The following is a 14,705-nucleotide window of genomic DNA, read 5'->3' as shown; positions in this document are numbered from 1 at the left end:
CTGGATTTAGCATACAATTTTAGTCCTAATTGCTAATTATCATAAATTGAACTTGACTGAAGGTGCTAATGCAACCTTTTCATTCAAGTGCTTATTAGAACAATCTTCATGGAGCAGTCTATGTGGGTTCCCTGCACCAACTTCCACTGAAGGTCTGGCACACATAAATAGGTTGCAGGATGGTTTAGAGACTGAGGGACAGTGAGCAATTGTTTTCACATATACCACTGGAGGATCTGAGGACGAGTTCTATGGAGGAGGATGCCTTGTATGCACTGGGAAGAGAGGCACCACTTCACTCTCCTTGCTGTCTCCTCTCCACAGCAGTTAGTACTGCGCTACCTGGGTTCATGTTCTCCTCCATTCCCACTGAAGCCCAATTTGCTGATGACTAGTCCCTTTTTCCTGTCTTCTATAAGGTGTACAATAAGTGTTATGTCCTTCTCGTTTGTTCCCTTATTTCCCCTTTTGTTTATTTTTGCCATTACATTTTTGATCCATGGATCATTTATGAACATTTATGAACATGTGTCTTGATGGCAGCCTGTATCTTTAATTCAAGGACAAGAAAGTAATGGCCTGTGCCTTTAATTCAAGCGGAAGCCTGTCCAGGTTTGGACTGGAGCCGTGAGCTGACTGCCACCGATGAAAGAGCTTGGCTAAGTCTCAGTTTGATTGATTTGGCTGATAGCCAACGAAGAGGCCCAAAAGGCTGTGCTATGCCAGGTGATGATGGGATCTGTTCCATTGAAATGGTCCAGAGACCTCAGGAGCTTTCAGTTTCATTTGGCAGCAAAGGGAGAAGACCCACTCTACTTTCCACTCCCAGTTTTCCTCCAAAAAGTCTGTGGGCAGGATTCTCCGCCAAAATCGCGAAACGTGATTGAGTGGAGAATCGGTTCCAAAGCCAAATCATGGCGGGTGGTGATTTGACGCTAAATCGCGATTTTACGTCACCTCGACAGCGGCGTCAATGCATACCGGAACGCACGTACAGTAAACACCATTTGCATATCGTTAGCGAGCCTGACCCGGTATTCGCTGGGGTTTCCATGATTCTACTCCTTCAATGGGCCGAGTTCCCGACAGTGCGGTTCACTTGTGCTTTTAAAAATCATGAAACCAGCGTGGTGGCTTCTGAGGGAGAGAGAGGAGGTAGGACCCAGAGAGGAGCAAGTGGGGGCGGACAATGGCCGGGCTGGCTGAAGTGGGGACCCCTGCCAGGGCTGGGTGTGGAGGGTGATGGGCGAACAGGCCGAGTGATCAGAAGGGCACAGACCAACGTGAAGACCCGCTACAATGGATCGAGCAGTGCTTCAGCATCCTGAAGATGTGGTTCAGGTGCCTGGACCGCTCTGGAGGGGCCCTCCAGTATGATGCTGTGAGGGCCGTCCACATCGTGGTGGCCTACTGAATCCTCCACAACATCACTCAGCAGAGGGGTGACGTGCTGGAGGAGGAAAACGCCAGGCCTCAGCCAATGAGGAGGATGCAGAGGAGGGTGAGGATGGGCAGGATGTGGGGCCCAGGTAAGCACAGGAAGCCAAGGTGCCTCCAGGTTCACCAACTGGAAGCGGCGGGGTGGGGTGGTGGAGGGAGGGGACAGGCCAGGGGAACGGGCACTGCAACCCACCCCCTCACTCTCCCCCCTGGCCACCCACCAGCCTGCAACCCCCTCCGTGATACATAGAAACATAGAAACTATTGATTAATAAAGGGATTAAGGGTTACGGGGAGAAGGCAGGAGAATGGGGATGAGAAAAATATCAGCCATGATTGAATGGCGGAGCAGACTCGATGGGCCAAGTGGCCTAAATCTGCTCCTATGTCTTATGGTCTTGGGGGATCTCATAGAAACATACAAAATTCTAACAGGATTAGACAGGGTAGATTCAGAAAGAATGTTCCCAATGGTGGGGGAGTCTAGAACTAGGAGTCATAGTTTGAGGATAAGGGGTAAACCTTTTGGGACTGAGGTTAGGAGAAATTTCTTTACCCAGAGAGTGCAGAATTTGTGGAATTCACTGCCACAGGAAGTAGTTGAGGCCAAAACATTGTGTAATTTCAAGAAGGAATTAGATATAGCTCTTGAGGCTAAAGGGGTCAAGGGATATGGGGGGGAAGGTAGGATTGGGCAGCACGGTAGCACAAGTGGCTAGCACTGTGGCTTCACAGCACCAGGGTCCCAGGTTCGATTCCCCACTGGGTCACTGTCTGTGCGGAGTCTACACATTCTCCCCGTGTCTGCGTGGGTTTCCTCCGGGTGTTCTGGTTTCCACCCACAGTCCAAAGATGTGCAGGTTAGGTGGACTGGCCATGCTAACTTGCCCTTAGTGTCCAAAAAGGTTAGGAGGGTTATTCGTTTATGGGGATAGGGTGGAAGTGAGGGCTTAAGTGGGTCGGTGCAGACTTGATGGGCTGACTGGCCTCCTTCTGCACTGTATGTTCTATGTTCTTGAACTTGATGATCAGCCATGATCATAATGAATGGTGGAGCTGGCTTGAAGGGCCAAATGGCCTCTTCCTGCTTCTATTTTCTAAGTTTCTATGTTACACCCTTCAGTTTGCTGCTGTCCATGTGCCTGTCGAAGAGTCACTTAAATGTCCCAAATAACTCTGACTCCACCACTTCTGCTGGCAGTGCATTCCACACACCCACCACTCTCTGTGTAAAGAACCTACCTCTGACATCTCCCCTATACGTTCCTCCAACACCTTAAAATTATGTCCCCTCGTGACAGCCATTTCCGCCCTGGGGAAAAGTCTCTGGCTATCCACTCTATCCATGCCTCTCATCACCTTGCACACCTTCCTTCTTCACTCCAGTGACAAAAGCCCTAGCTCGCTCAACCTTTCTCCAAAGCATCCACTTCCTTCCTATAATGAGGCGGCCAGAACTGGACACAATATTCCAAGTGTGGTCTAACCAGGGTTAGATGGGCCGAATGGCCTCCTTCTGCACTGTAAATTCTATGATAATCTATGATAAGATTGAAAGCAAATCATTTTTCTAGCAGTAGCATTAATCAAAATATATATATTCAACATTATCTCAAATAGTTTGCAACGGAATCTGAAATATATATTTGCAAAGTATCTTTTAATTTAAACTAATTTGAATCATTATCTATTATTTTCCAAGACAAAATGACTCACTTCCTGAAGGCATTGAACTGGTCAAAAATCGCCTCCAATTCAAGGGACCTATGAAAGAACATTATGCTGGCATATATAGGTGTGTAGCATCCTATCTACACTGGAAGAAGGAAGCACATTGGAAAATTGAGATTACTTCAGATAAAAATAAATGTACGTATTTACATTTTACTAAGAACAATCGTGCTTTGGCTTAGTTTGGCTTTGAGAAACATCATAGGGGTTTGGGACACACAGATGAATTGATCTAGTTCTATAAGACAGCTTGATATTGTACTTACAGCATAATTATGCATAAACCTTAAGTTATATATCTGGAGGAGTGAAAAAGGCAACACTCCGAGAAGTCAGATTTCAATGTTGACAGAAGGGCGGGATTCTCCCGCACCCGACGGGGCGGGGGGGTTGGAGCGGGACGGAGTGCCGTGAACCATTCGGGTGTCGGGCCGCCCCAAAGGTGCGGAATCCTCCGCACCTTCAGGGGCTAGGCCCTCCCCGGAGTGGTTGGCGCCCCGCCGGCCGGCGGGATAGGGGTTTGGCGCCACGCCAACCGGTGCCGTAGGGCCTCCGCCAGCCGGCGCGAGTCGGCGCATGCGGGGGAGCACCAGCAATTACTGACGTCATCCCCGCGCATGCGCGGGAGGGTTCATCTCTGGATCAGCCTTCGCGGAGGACCACAATGGCCGATGAGGAGTAATAGAGTGTCCCCACAGCACAGGTCCGCCCACGGATCGGTGGGCCTCAGTAAGGCCAACGTGGAGGCACGTCCCAGAGCACGACCCCCCAGGGACCACGGAGCCCGCCCGCGCCGCCAGATCCTGACGGTCAGGGACCTACTCTGATTCCGGCGCCCATTGAGTCGTGCGGGACCCCGCAATTCTCAGAGATGGGCTGTGTGATTCACGCTGGGCCAGTTTTTGGGGAGTGGAAGAATCGGGAGGACAGCAGGGGCGGGATGCACGCTGACCCCCGGCGAATCTCCCACCCGGCAGGGGGTCGGAGAATCCCGCCCAAGGTTTCTCGATCGATTTTGCATTTGTTTGCCAGTTGTCAATTTACACAAATGCTATCAGATAATGCAATTGAATATTGAAATTAGTCATACTAACATTGTTATAGTATGGATTACTGTTGACATAAAGGGCCAGATTTTTGCAGAGTTGGGTCTGCAAACCTTTAAAAATGGTGGATGACACACAATTCGTCAGAGTTTCCTGTCTCCATTCTTATGAGTCTGGGTTTACAGATCCCCAAAGTGTTTCATGGAGTTCAACTGACCCACAACTTTTAATAGATTGTGGTGTGGGAAGCACACGGCGTACTCTCCAGGTGTGATACAGCATTTATGGACAAATGTTTTTTCAAACGAAACAATGTTTATTCTATGAACTCAATTTAACCTTTAGAAAACAAACATTGAATATCTTAACACCCATTACTTCAAAGATAACCCCAAAAGACTACAACACTAAATAATCCTTCAAACTGTTCCTTTAAACATCCAAAAGACTTCAAGCCTTCAAAAACAGACATGAGGTTACATTCAATATATTTATAGTCTTTGGATTTGCAGACATCAACAAACCAGCTCTGTTTCTCCCTGCAGCTCTCAGCAACTCTGTGTTTTCTTCCTGCAGCTCTCGGCAAAACACACAGACACTCCCAGCTTTCTTCCTCAAACTGAAACCAAAAGCAGAAGTGAGCTCAGCTCCCCCCACACTCTGACATCACTTCAGTAATATGATCAGCTCCATTTCTTAAAGGTACATTGCTTAAACATCCATTTCTTAAAGATACTCTCACATGACACCTCCCCCCCCCCCACCCCAAGAAAAAGAAATAAACCATCAACTTCAAGATGGTTTCATTTTTCACCTTTGCTCCATCAATTAAGAAATGCACACAGTAAAAACACTTTACCGGTTCAAAAAAGCAACACACGCAAACAGGTACAATAATATAGTCCATTTTTTGTTTTTCCGTTCTTCTTCCTCCAAACGAAATCCTTCCTGATTGACAGTCTCTTTGAACAAGAAAGTCTCTGCACGATCCATCCATTCCTCTATGCCTCGGCATTTCTCTTTAAAGTTAGGTACTTCAGTTCAACCTGATCACAGAGTCCCTTGCAATTCTCCAATACAGGAGTATCGGTTACCACAGCTTTCAGGCAGTCAAATGCATGTTGAAACTCCGCTGTCCATTGAAATTTTTAAATACATTTCATCAGCAAGTCCAGCAGTGGAGCAATCACGCTACAAATCTTTTGCACAAAGGTTCAATAAAATCCACTCATGCCAAGAAATCGCATTATTTCCCTTCATCTTGAGGGTATCGGAAACTCCTCAGGGAAAGTGATTTGGGCTTTTCCAAATTCATTTCTGGCTAGGTTTATCACCAAACTGGCTACCTGAAGTCGATCGAATAACTCCATCACATGTTTTACATGTTCTTTCCATGTCTGGCAGAAAACTACCAGATCGTCGATGTACACCGCACAATTGGGTAATCCTGAAACAACGGTGTTAGTTACCTGTTGAAATGTGGCTGGGGCGTTTTTCTTGCCAAATGGCATAACTTTGAATTGGTATATACCATCTGGAGTCACAAAAGCTGAAATCTCCTTCGCCCTTTCGGATAAGGGTACCTGCCAGTAACCTTTAAGTAAATCCAATTTGGAAATAAAAACGGATTGTCCCACTTTCTCAATGCAATCCTCCAAACGTGGTATTGGATAAGAGTCCATTCTTGTAACTGCATTAACCTTTCTATAGTCCACACACAACCTTTGGGTACCACCTGGTTTAGGTACCATCACTATGGGTGAGCTCCATGGGCTGCAACCCACTTCAATTATGCCATTTTTAAGCATACTCTCAATCTCTTTGTTAACCTGTGCCAATTTTAAAGGATTAAGTCTATATGGATGTTGTTTGATTGGAACAGCATTTCCCACATCTACATCATGTATAGCCATTTTAGTACTTCCCAGTTTATCTCCACAAACCTGCCCATGTGATATCAATAACTCTTTCAGGTCCGTTCGTTTTTTCTCTGGAAGATAACTCAACAATTTATCCCAATTTTTAAGAACATCCTCATTTTCCAATTTAATTTGAGGTATATCAAATTCACACGTCATCTGGATTTGCTTTGTCACTTTGAGTTAGAATCATTAAAACCTCCTCCTTTTTCTCTCCTTCCCGTTCAAAGTACCTTTTAAGCATATTCACATGACACACTCGGTGAGTCTTCCTTCTATCTGGTGTTGTTACCACATAATTCACCTCACTTAATTTCCTTTCAATCTGCTACGGTCCACAAAACCTAGCTTTTAAAGGTTCACCTACCACTGGTAACAACACTAAAACTTTATCTCCACTGGCAAAACTACGAACTTTGGATTTCTTGTTCGCGACCCGTTTCATCACATTTTGTGCAACTTTCAAATGTTGTCTAGCCAATTCACCTGCTCTATTTAATCGTTCGCTAAAATTTGACACGTAATCCAATTGTGTAACTTACGATTTCTCACCCACCAATTTTTCTTAATCAATTTAAGTGGTCCTCTTAACTCATGACCAAAAATTAGTTCAAAAGGATTAAATTTGGTTGACTCATTAGGTGCATCCCTAATTGCAAACAATACGAATGGAATTCCTTTATCCCAATCCTCTGGATAATCGTGACAATAAGCCCTCAACATTGTCTTTAATGTCTGATGCCAGCTTTCTAACGCTCACTGCAATTCTGGATGGTACGCAGTTGATTTAAATTGTTTTATTCCTAAGCTATCCATAACTTCTTTGAATAACTTTGAGGTAAAATTTTATCCTTGATCCGATTGAATTTCTGTGGGTAGTCCATATCCAGTAAAGAATTTAAGTAACTCCTCCACAATCTTTTTAGCTGTAATATTACGTACTGGAATGGCCTCTGGAAACCTAGTAGACACTCCATTATAGTCAAAAGATATCAATTCCCACTTTTTGCTTTAGGACGCGGTCCTACACAATCAATTAGGACCCTTGTAAAAGGTTCCTCAAATGCTGGAATGGGTATTAAGGGTGCTGGTTTTATCACTGCTTGAGGTTTCCCCATCACTTGACATGTGTGACATGATTGACAAAATTTAACTACATCTTTATGTAGTCCAGACCAATAAAAATGTTTCTGGATGTTCACTTGAGTTTTCCTTATCCCCAAATGACCTCCCACTGGTACCTCATGTGCCACTCGCAACACCTCCTTTCTATACCCTACTGGCAATACTACTTGATGAACTTCTGCCCACTTTTCACCCGCCTGCATATGTACAGGTCTCCATTTTCTCATCAAGACATCACTTTTATGGTAATAACACTCTGGTATACTCTCGGATTCCTCTTCCTTACATGCTTTCTGATATATCCGTTTTATTTCTCCATCTTTCTGTTGTAACTCCGCCAATTTTCCTGAACTAAAAATATCCGCCTCATCCTCCACCTGTTCTTGTTCTTTTTCAACCATCTGATCAAAAATCGTTTCTGATAATTGCACTTCACCTTCATCTTCACTCTTTGATTTCTCCTCTTGTCTTAACCTGTGACTTTGCAACCTTGTTACTACACAATCCGGAAAAACCCCAGGATATTCGTCCTTCAACACTTCAGTTGTCTGATCTTCCACTGGCTTATCAACCACAGTAGGCATCACTCCCACCTGCGATCCAGCTATATCATTACCCAAGATAAACTGTATTCCTGGACAAGATAGTTTCTCTATTACTCCTACTACCACTTCACCACTCTTCACTGGACTTTCCAACCTTACCTTATATAATGGAGTGCTACTCCTCTCACCCTGAATTCCACATATCACCACCTTTTCTGGCAACATTCTTCCCAAACTACATAATTCCTCATCTCTTACCATTAAAGATAGACTAGCTCCTGTATCTCTTAAAATTGTGACTTCTTTACCTACTCCTCCTGATACACATGAGTAAACTTTACCCACACAAATAAATTCTTTCAAGACATCTGGCACCTTCTTATCAATCACCTCTTGATCAGGCTGTACAATCTTTTGCACCTCCTTCGCTTCACTTGCGCTTTCCTTTACCATTTTAACAAACCCCACTGTCTTATCATGTTTTACCACATCAGCCTTCCCAGTGCTTTTCTTCAACCACCATGGTTTATTACAGTGAAAACATTTGAAACTTTTCATTTCTCTTCCACCCTCCTGGATTTCTGTTTTAATCTGAGGTACACGTTCTTTATTATCTCTCATCAGATCACCTTTACCTTTACCACTTGAGTATTTCTCATGTCCCCAGTTTCTATCCCTCACCGGCTGAAACTGATGTCGGAAACCAAGCTTTGATTTATGAACTAATTCAGAATCGTCTGCCATTTCTGCTGCTAACCACGGAGTTTTAACCGTCTGCTCTTCCATATGAGTTCTCACTGCATCAGGAATTGAATGTTTAAACTCCTCCAAAAGTATAATTTGTCTGAGAGCTTCATACGTTTGATCTTTTTTCAAAGCCCTTATCCACCTATCGAAATTACTCTGTTTGATCCTTTCAAACGCTATGTATGTTTGACCAAATTCTTTCCTTAAATATCTAAACCTTTGTCTATAAGCCTCAGACACTAGTTCATATGCACCTAAGGTGGATTTTTTTACCTCCTCATACGTCCCAGATACCTCCTCCGGTAGTGATGCAAACACTTCACTAGCTCTATCTACCAGCTTTGTTTGAATCAGTAATACCCACATGTCCTGTGGCTATTTCATTTGTTTACCTACCTTCTCAAATGTAATGAAAAAGGCTTCTACCTCCTTCTCGTCAAACCTTGAGAATGCTTGGACATATTTAAATAGATTCCCACCAAGCCTTCCACTATGATGCTCTTTCTCACTATTCTCATCACTATCATCCAACTGTACATTACCCTTTACATCTGCCAATTTTAACTGACTGTCATGTTTCATGGCCATTTTTTGAAGTTCAAACTCTCTCTCTTGGTCTTATTCCCTGATCTGTATCTCCCTTTCTTTTTCTTTTTGTTCTGCTAGGGTTATTCTTTCTTTTCTCATTTCTTCTCTTTCCTTTTCTTCTTCCTCTCTCTCTCTTTCTTTTTCCTCTCTCGCTCTTTCTTTTTCCGCTCTCTCTTTCGCATTCAAGCTGCTTTAATTCTTCCTCATGTTCAAGTTGCTTAATCTGCAACTGGATCTTTGCCATTTCTAATGAGTCAGACTGTATCTCAGGCAACTTTAAATGCTTAGCCACCGCCATAATTACCTCATCTTTTCGCATTTTGTCAGGTAATGTTAACTGCAATGTTTTTGCCAAATCTACCAGTCTGCTTTTAGTCTCTGTCTGTAAGGTACTGCATGTGACCATCTCCACCGCCAAAAACTTCTGAGCCTCTGAAAGAGCCATTGTCCACAACACACACCCCACTTAAACTAAAATACCACACCGGAAAAGCAACCACAATATGCTCACCCCTCACTGTCTTTAAGTTCACTAAGCCAATCCAATAGATAGACTTCTATTCCCCTCGAGCCCCCAATTGTTATGGGTCCAGGTTTACAGAGTTCAACCGACCCACAACTTTTAATAGATTATGGTGTGGGAAGCACACGGCGTACTCTCCAGGTGTGATACAGCAATTATGGACAAATGGTTTTTAAAACAAAACAATGTTTATCCAATGAACTCAATTTAACCTTTAAAAAACAAACATTGAATATCTTAACACCCATTACTTCAAAGATAACCCCAAAAGTTACAACACTAAATAATCCTTCAAACTGATCTTTAAACATCCAAAAGACCTCAAGTTTTCAAAAACAGACATGAGGTTACATTCAATATATTTATAGTCTTTGGATTTGCAGACATCAACAGACCAGCTCTCTTTCTTCCTGCAGCTCTGAGCAAAACATACAGACACTCCCAGCTGCCTTCTCAAACGGAAACTCAAAAAAGCAGAAGTGAGCTCAGCTCCCCCACCCTCTGACATCACTTCAGTAATATGATCAGCTCCATTTCTTAAAGGTACATTGCTGAAACATCATTTCTTAAAGGTACTCTCACGTGACACCATTCCCGGCAGCCCCAATTTTGGATAATTTGGGAGGAGTGTAGGCAGCGAGCCCGCACCCTTCATTTCTGACCAGGCTAGCTCCATTGCGAGTGGAATCTCCTAGCTCCCCATAATTTTCATTGCGTTGTAGGGCAGGTACTAAAGGATGTGTTTCATGGCCCCTCAGAAGTGTCATGAACTGTAGCCGATAATGTGGGAGCGTGTTGAAAGATAACGTCAAAATGTTTTCCCATTTCCGTCCATGACAATCAATATCTCCATTCCTCTCTCCCAATGGCCTCTCATAACCTCCATGCAAACCGATGCCCTCAACCCGCCCCCAATGGCCCCTCATGCACTCCATGCCAACTCATAGCATTTCCATGCTCATTCACCCAGTATACATTTTACAAAACAAATGAACTCTATAGTATTGATGGCAAGCATTGAAGAACAGCCATTCAAACTGTATTTTTAAAAAACTTCTGTAACTACAAACCTATAAATTTGTCAATCAGCCAGACATTTTAAGTATCAACAGCAGAAACGATAAGCACTTGACATCTCTTTATCTGGTATAAATAAATACTGAGCCATTGAGAAAATAAATCTCAGATAAACTGTCAGTCTAATTTCCCCTTGTGTTTTTCAATGAACTAATGGAAGTCTGGGCCCTCAGCCAAGCATGCATCCATACCTCATTGCCCAGATTAAAAATTCCACTGTTCAAGGCCTTTTTTCATGCATGGGTGTTCCCCTCGAGATCTGGGTGTCACAGATCAGCAATGTTGCAGTGATTTAAATGCACCCCTTTGGTGCAACTTACAGGCCCCTGGCTGTTCCAACCGCTGAATGCTCACTGTATGCTGTAAATGCTCAGAGAGTTTCTGGTCATGTGGGAACCCACCCAGCCCGCCCTTCCGGAAATCCTCATAGCCCAGCAGTATCATCAAAGGGATGGGCATGGTCATGCTCAGTTGCTGGCCCACCAGGTGTTGACACTCCTCAATGCAACCTCAGAAGCGCAGCCCTAATGCAGAGGAAGCAGGAGATTAGCAGAGGTCATCCTAACCAAAGGACACCTGCACCATGGCCTTTGGCATCCTCCCTAGCCCAATACCCCTCTCCGGGTAGAGGCCTCACCAGTGACATGATCAGCTAGCCCACCCCTCAGGATGATGAGCTGACTGCAAACCCTGCTGTCCACTGCACCCTAGCTCCCATTAATTCTGCCCCCACTAGGAAAGCTGACCAGTTCTCTGTCACCGTTTGTGTGTCACACCAAGGCCCCACATCACACTGCAGCTGAGCTTTTAGCAAATGAACACCTCTCTCAGTCACCTGCAGCTGGAGGACCAGACCATACACAAGCTTCTTAGCATGGAGGCGACTAGCAGCATGCATTGACCATCCCCACCATACACCTGTGGTGTACCTGGCACCACAGAGGTATGGAGGAGGACATTCCCTTCCGGTGACCATCAAGGCCCTGAACTTTTATGCCTCTGGCTTATTCCAGGGCTTCAGCGGGCACCTGTGTGGAATCTTGCACAGGTGCATCCACACTGTGATGGATGCCCTATGCGCCTGGGCATCGGACTACATCACCATCAATCTGGGCCAGGATATCTGGCCTAAGGAGGCCATTGTCATGTGAGAGTACCTTTAAGAAATGGTGTTTTTTTATAGAGTAACTGTAGTGGGTGTACCTTTAAGAAATGGGTGTTTATTACTGCAGTGATGTCAGAGTGTGGGTGGAGCTGTGCTGTCTGTCAGTTTTTAGTTTCACATTGAGAAAAGTTTGGGTGTGTCTGTGTTTTTTTGGTTTTGTTTCAGTGTTGGAGCTGCAGTCAGCCACAGAAGGTGTAATGTTGGTCTCTCTACCATGTAAAGACAACTGTTCTCAGTAGTGAATTTAAACCTGATGTGCTTCTGTGAAAAGGTTTTCTTAAAAAATCTTATGGATGTTGAAAAGAAAGTAAGGATTACTTACTGTTATATTCTTTGGGGGTTGTATTTGAATTGATGGTTGCTAAGATGTTGACTGTATGTTTTAAAAAGGTTAACTTGAGTTCATAGAATAAACATTGTTTTGCTTAAAAAATACTGTTAGATGTCTGCTGCATCACACCTGTAGAGTAGGCCGTGTGCTCCCCATACCAGAATCTATTAAAAGTTGTGGGTCAGGTGAACTCCATGATAAACCTTGGGGTTCTCTAAACCCTGGCCCATAACAAATTGGGGGCTCGTCCGGGATAAAAGTCTATCTATTGGATTGGCTTAGTGAACTTAAAGACAGTGAGGGGTGAGCATATTGTGGTTGCTTTTCAGGTGTGGTATTCCAGTTTAAGTAGGGAGTGTGTTGTGGACAATGGCTCTTTCAGAGGCTCTGACATTTTTGGGGGTGGAGAAGGTCACAAGCAGTACCTTACGGACAGAGGCTAAAAGCAAACTGTTAGATTTGGCAAAAACATTGCAGTTGACATTACCTGACAAAGTGCGAAAAGATGAGGTAATTATAGCGGAGGCTAAGCATTTAAAATTGCCTGAGATACAGTCTGACTCATTGGAAATGGCAAAACTTCAGTTACAGATCATGCAACTTGAACATGAGAAAGAATTAAAGCAGTTGAATACGAAAGAGATAGAGAGGAAAAAGAAAGAGAGAGAGAGGAAAAAGAAAGAGAGACAGAGTTTGAACTTCAGAAAATGGCCATGAAACATGACAGTCAGTTAAAATTGGTGGATTTAAAGGGAAATGTACAGTTTGAGGAGAGAGATGAGGATAGTGAGAAGAGCGTCAAAGTCGAAGGCTTGGTGGGGATCTATTTAAATCTGTCCAAGCATTGCAAAGGTTTGACGAGAAGGAGGTAGAAGCCTTTTTCATTTCATCTGAGAAGGTGGCTAAACAAATGAAATGGCCACAGGACATGTGGGTATCACTGATTCAAACAAAGCTGGTAGGTAGGGCTAGTGAAGTGTTTGCATCACTACCGGAGGAGGTATCTGGGACGTATGAGGAGGTGAAAAAATCCATCTTAGGTGCATATGAACTAGTGCCTGAAGCTTACAGACAAAGGTTTAGAAATTTAAGGAAAGAATTTGGTCAAATATACATAGCGTTTGAAAGGATCAAACAGAGTAATTTTGATAGGTTGATAAGGGCTTTGAAAATAGACCAAACGCATGAAGCTCTCAAAGAAATTATACTTTTGGAGGAGTTTAAAAATTTAATTCCTGATGTAGTGAGAATTCATGTGGAAGAGCAGAGGGTTAAAACTGTGAGGTTAGCGGCAGAAATGGCAGATGATTATGAATTAGTTCATAAATCAAAGCTTGGTTTCTGACATCAGTTTCAGCCTGTGAGGGATAGAAACTGGAGACATGAGAAATACTCAAGTGGTAGAGGCAAAGGTGATCTGATAGGAGACAATAAGGAGAGTACACCTCAGATTAAAAAAGAAATCCAGGAAGGCGGTACGGAAATGAAAAGTTTCAAATGTTTTCACTGTAATAAACTAGGCCATGTAAAGTCACAGTGTTGGTGGATGAAGAAAAGCACTAGGAAGGCTGATGTGGTAAAACAGGATCAGACAGTGGGGTTTGTTAAAGTGGTAAAGGAAAGCCCAAGTGAAGCGAAGGAGGTGCAAAAGATTGTACAGCCTGATCAAGAGGTGATTGATAAGAAGGTGCCAGATGTCTTTAAAGAATTTACTTGTGTGGGTAAAGTTTACTCATGTGTATCAGGAGGGGACAAAATCACATTGCAGAAATCTGTGGCTCTTAGCCTTTATTGATTGAATGGGCGAAAGTAATGACCCTTTGAATGAAAGAATTAAATTGTTTATGTCACAAGTAGGCTTCAAATGAAGTTACTGTGAAAAACCCCTAGCCACCACATTCCGGCGCCTGTTCGGGGAGGCTGCTACAGTGGTAAATGATAGAAAAGAGGATTTTAATGCCTGTGTTACTAAAAAAAACTTGAAATCAATTAAGGCAAATAAATGAAGTGCTGTGGATGAAGGATTTAGTGATTGTGATTTATTATTACAGGGTTTCCTACAAGAGCTGCGCTAATAGCAGTATGTGTGATCTTCGCAGCAAGTACCTGTTTTTGCTATGTTTTGAGATGGTAAGTAGGTTTAAATTCAGATTTATGGAACTGGCAGCAGTCTAAATTGTCACACATTTATTCTATTAACTTCAAATATCCCTTCAAAAAGTTCATTAGAATTGAGGCTATTGGGCTGACCCACAGCCTGTGCAATGCCCACAAAATACCATCTCCCTCTGCTGGGGGGTTATTTGCTGAATACGCTCCTGAAGTAAGCCTGGTCCAGTGACATGACATATTGGGAAATTCCCTGAGTTTTTAGAGATCATCTCCCATTGGGAGATGGGAAAATTCACAGAGCTGTGTTTAAAATCGGTCCTTAAATCACTGAGGGTGAGTATATCTCAGCCCTATGG

General features: G+C 43.5%; 1 protein-coding gene across 1 annotated transcript in view; it reads left to right on the top strand.

Moving 5' to 3' along the window:
• Positions 1-14,705, top strand: part of LOC140391604 (uncharacterized) — a 114,241-nt gene that overhangs the window by 85,077 nt on the left and 14,459 nt on the right. The window contains exons 5-6 of the mRNA XM_072476262.1: positions 3,143-3,309; positions 14,289-14,367. Coding sequence (XP_072332363.1) covers positions 3,143-3,309; positions 14,289-14,367 — 246 coding nt within the window. The remainder of the gene's footprint in view (positions 1-3,142; positions 3,310-14,288; positions 14,368-14,705) is intronic.

This window comes from Scyliorhinus torazame, chromosome 15, assembly GCF_047496885.1.
Source record: "Scyliorhinus torazame isolate Kashiwa2021f chromosome 15, sScyTor2.1, whole genome shotgun sequence".
Lineage (NCBI taxonomy): Eukaryota > Metazoa > Chordata > Chondrichthyes > Carcharhiniformes > Scyliorhinidae > Scyliorhinus > Scyliorhinus torazame.
This window is presented reverse-complemented; position numbering and strand designations above follow the sequence as displayed.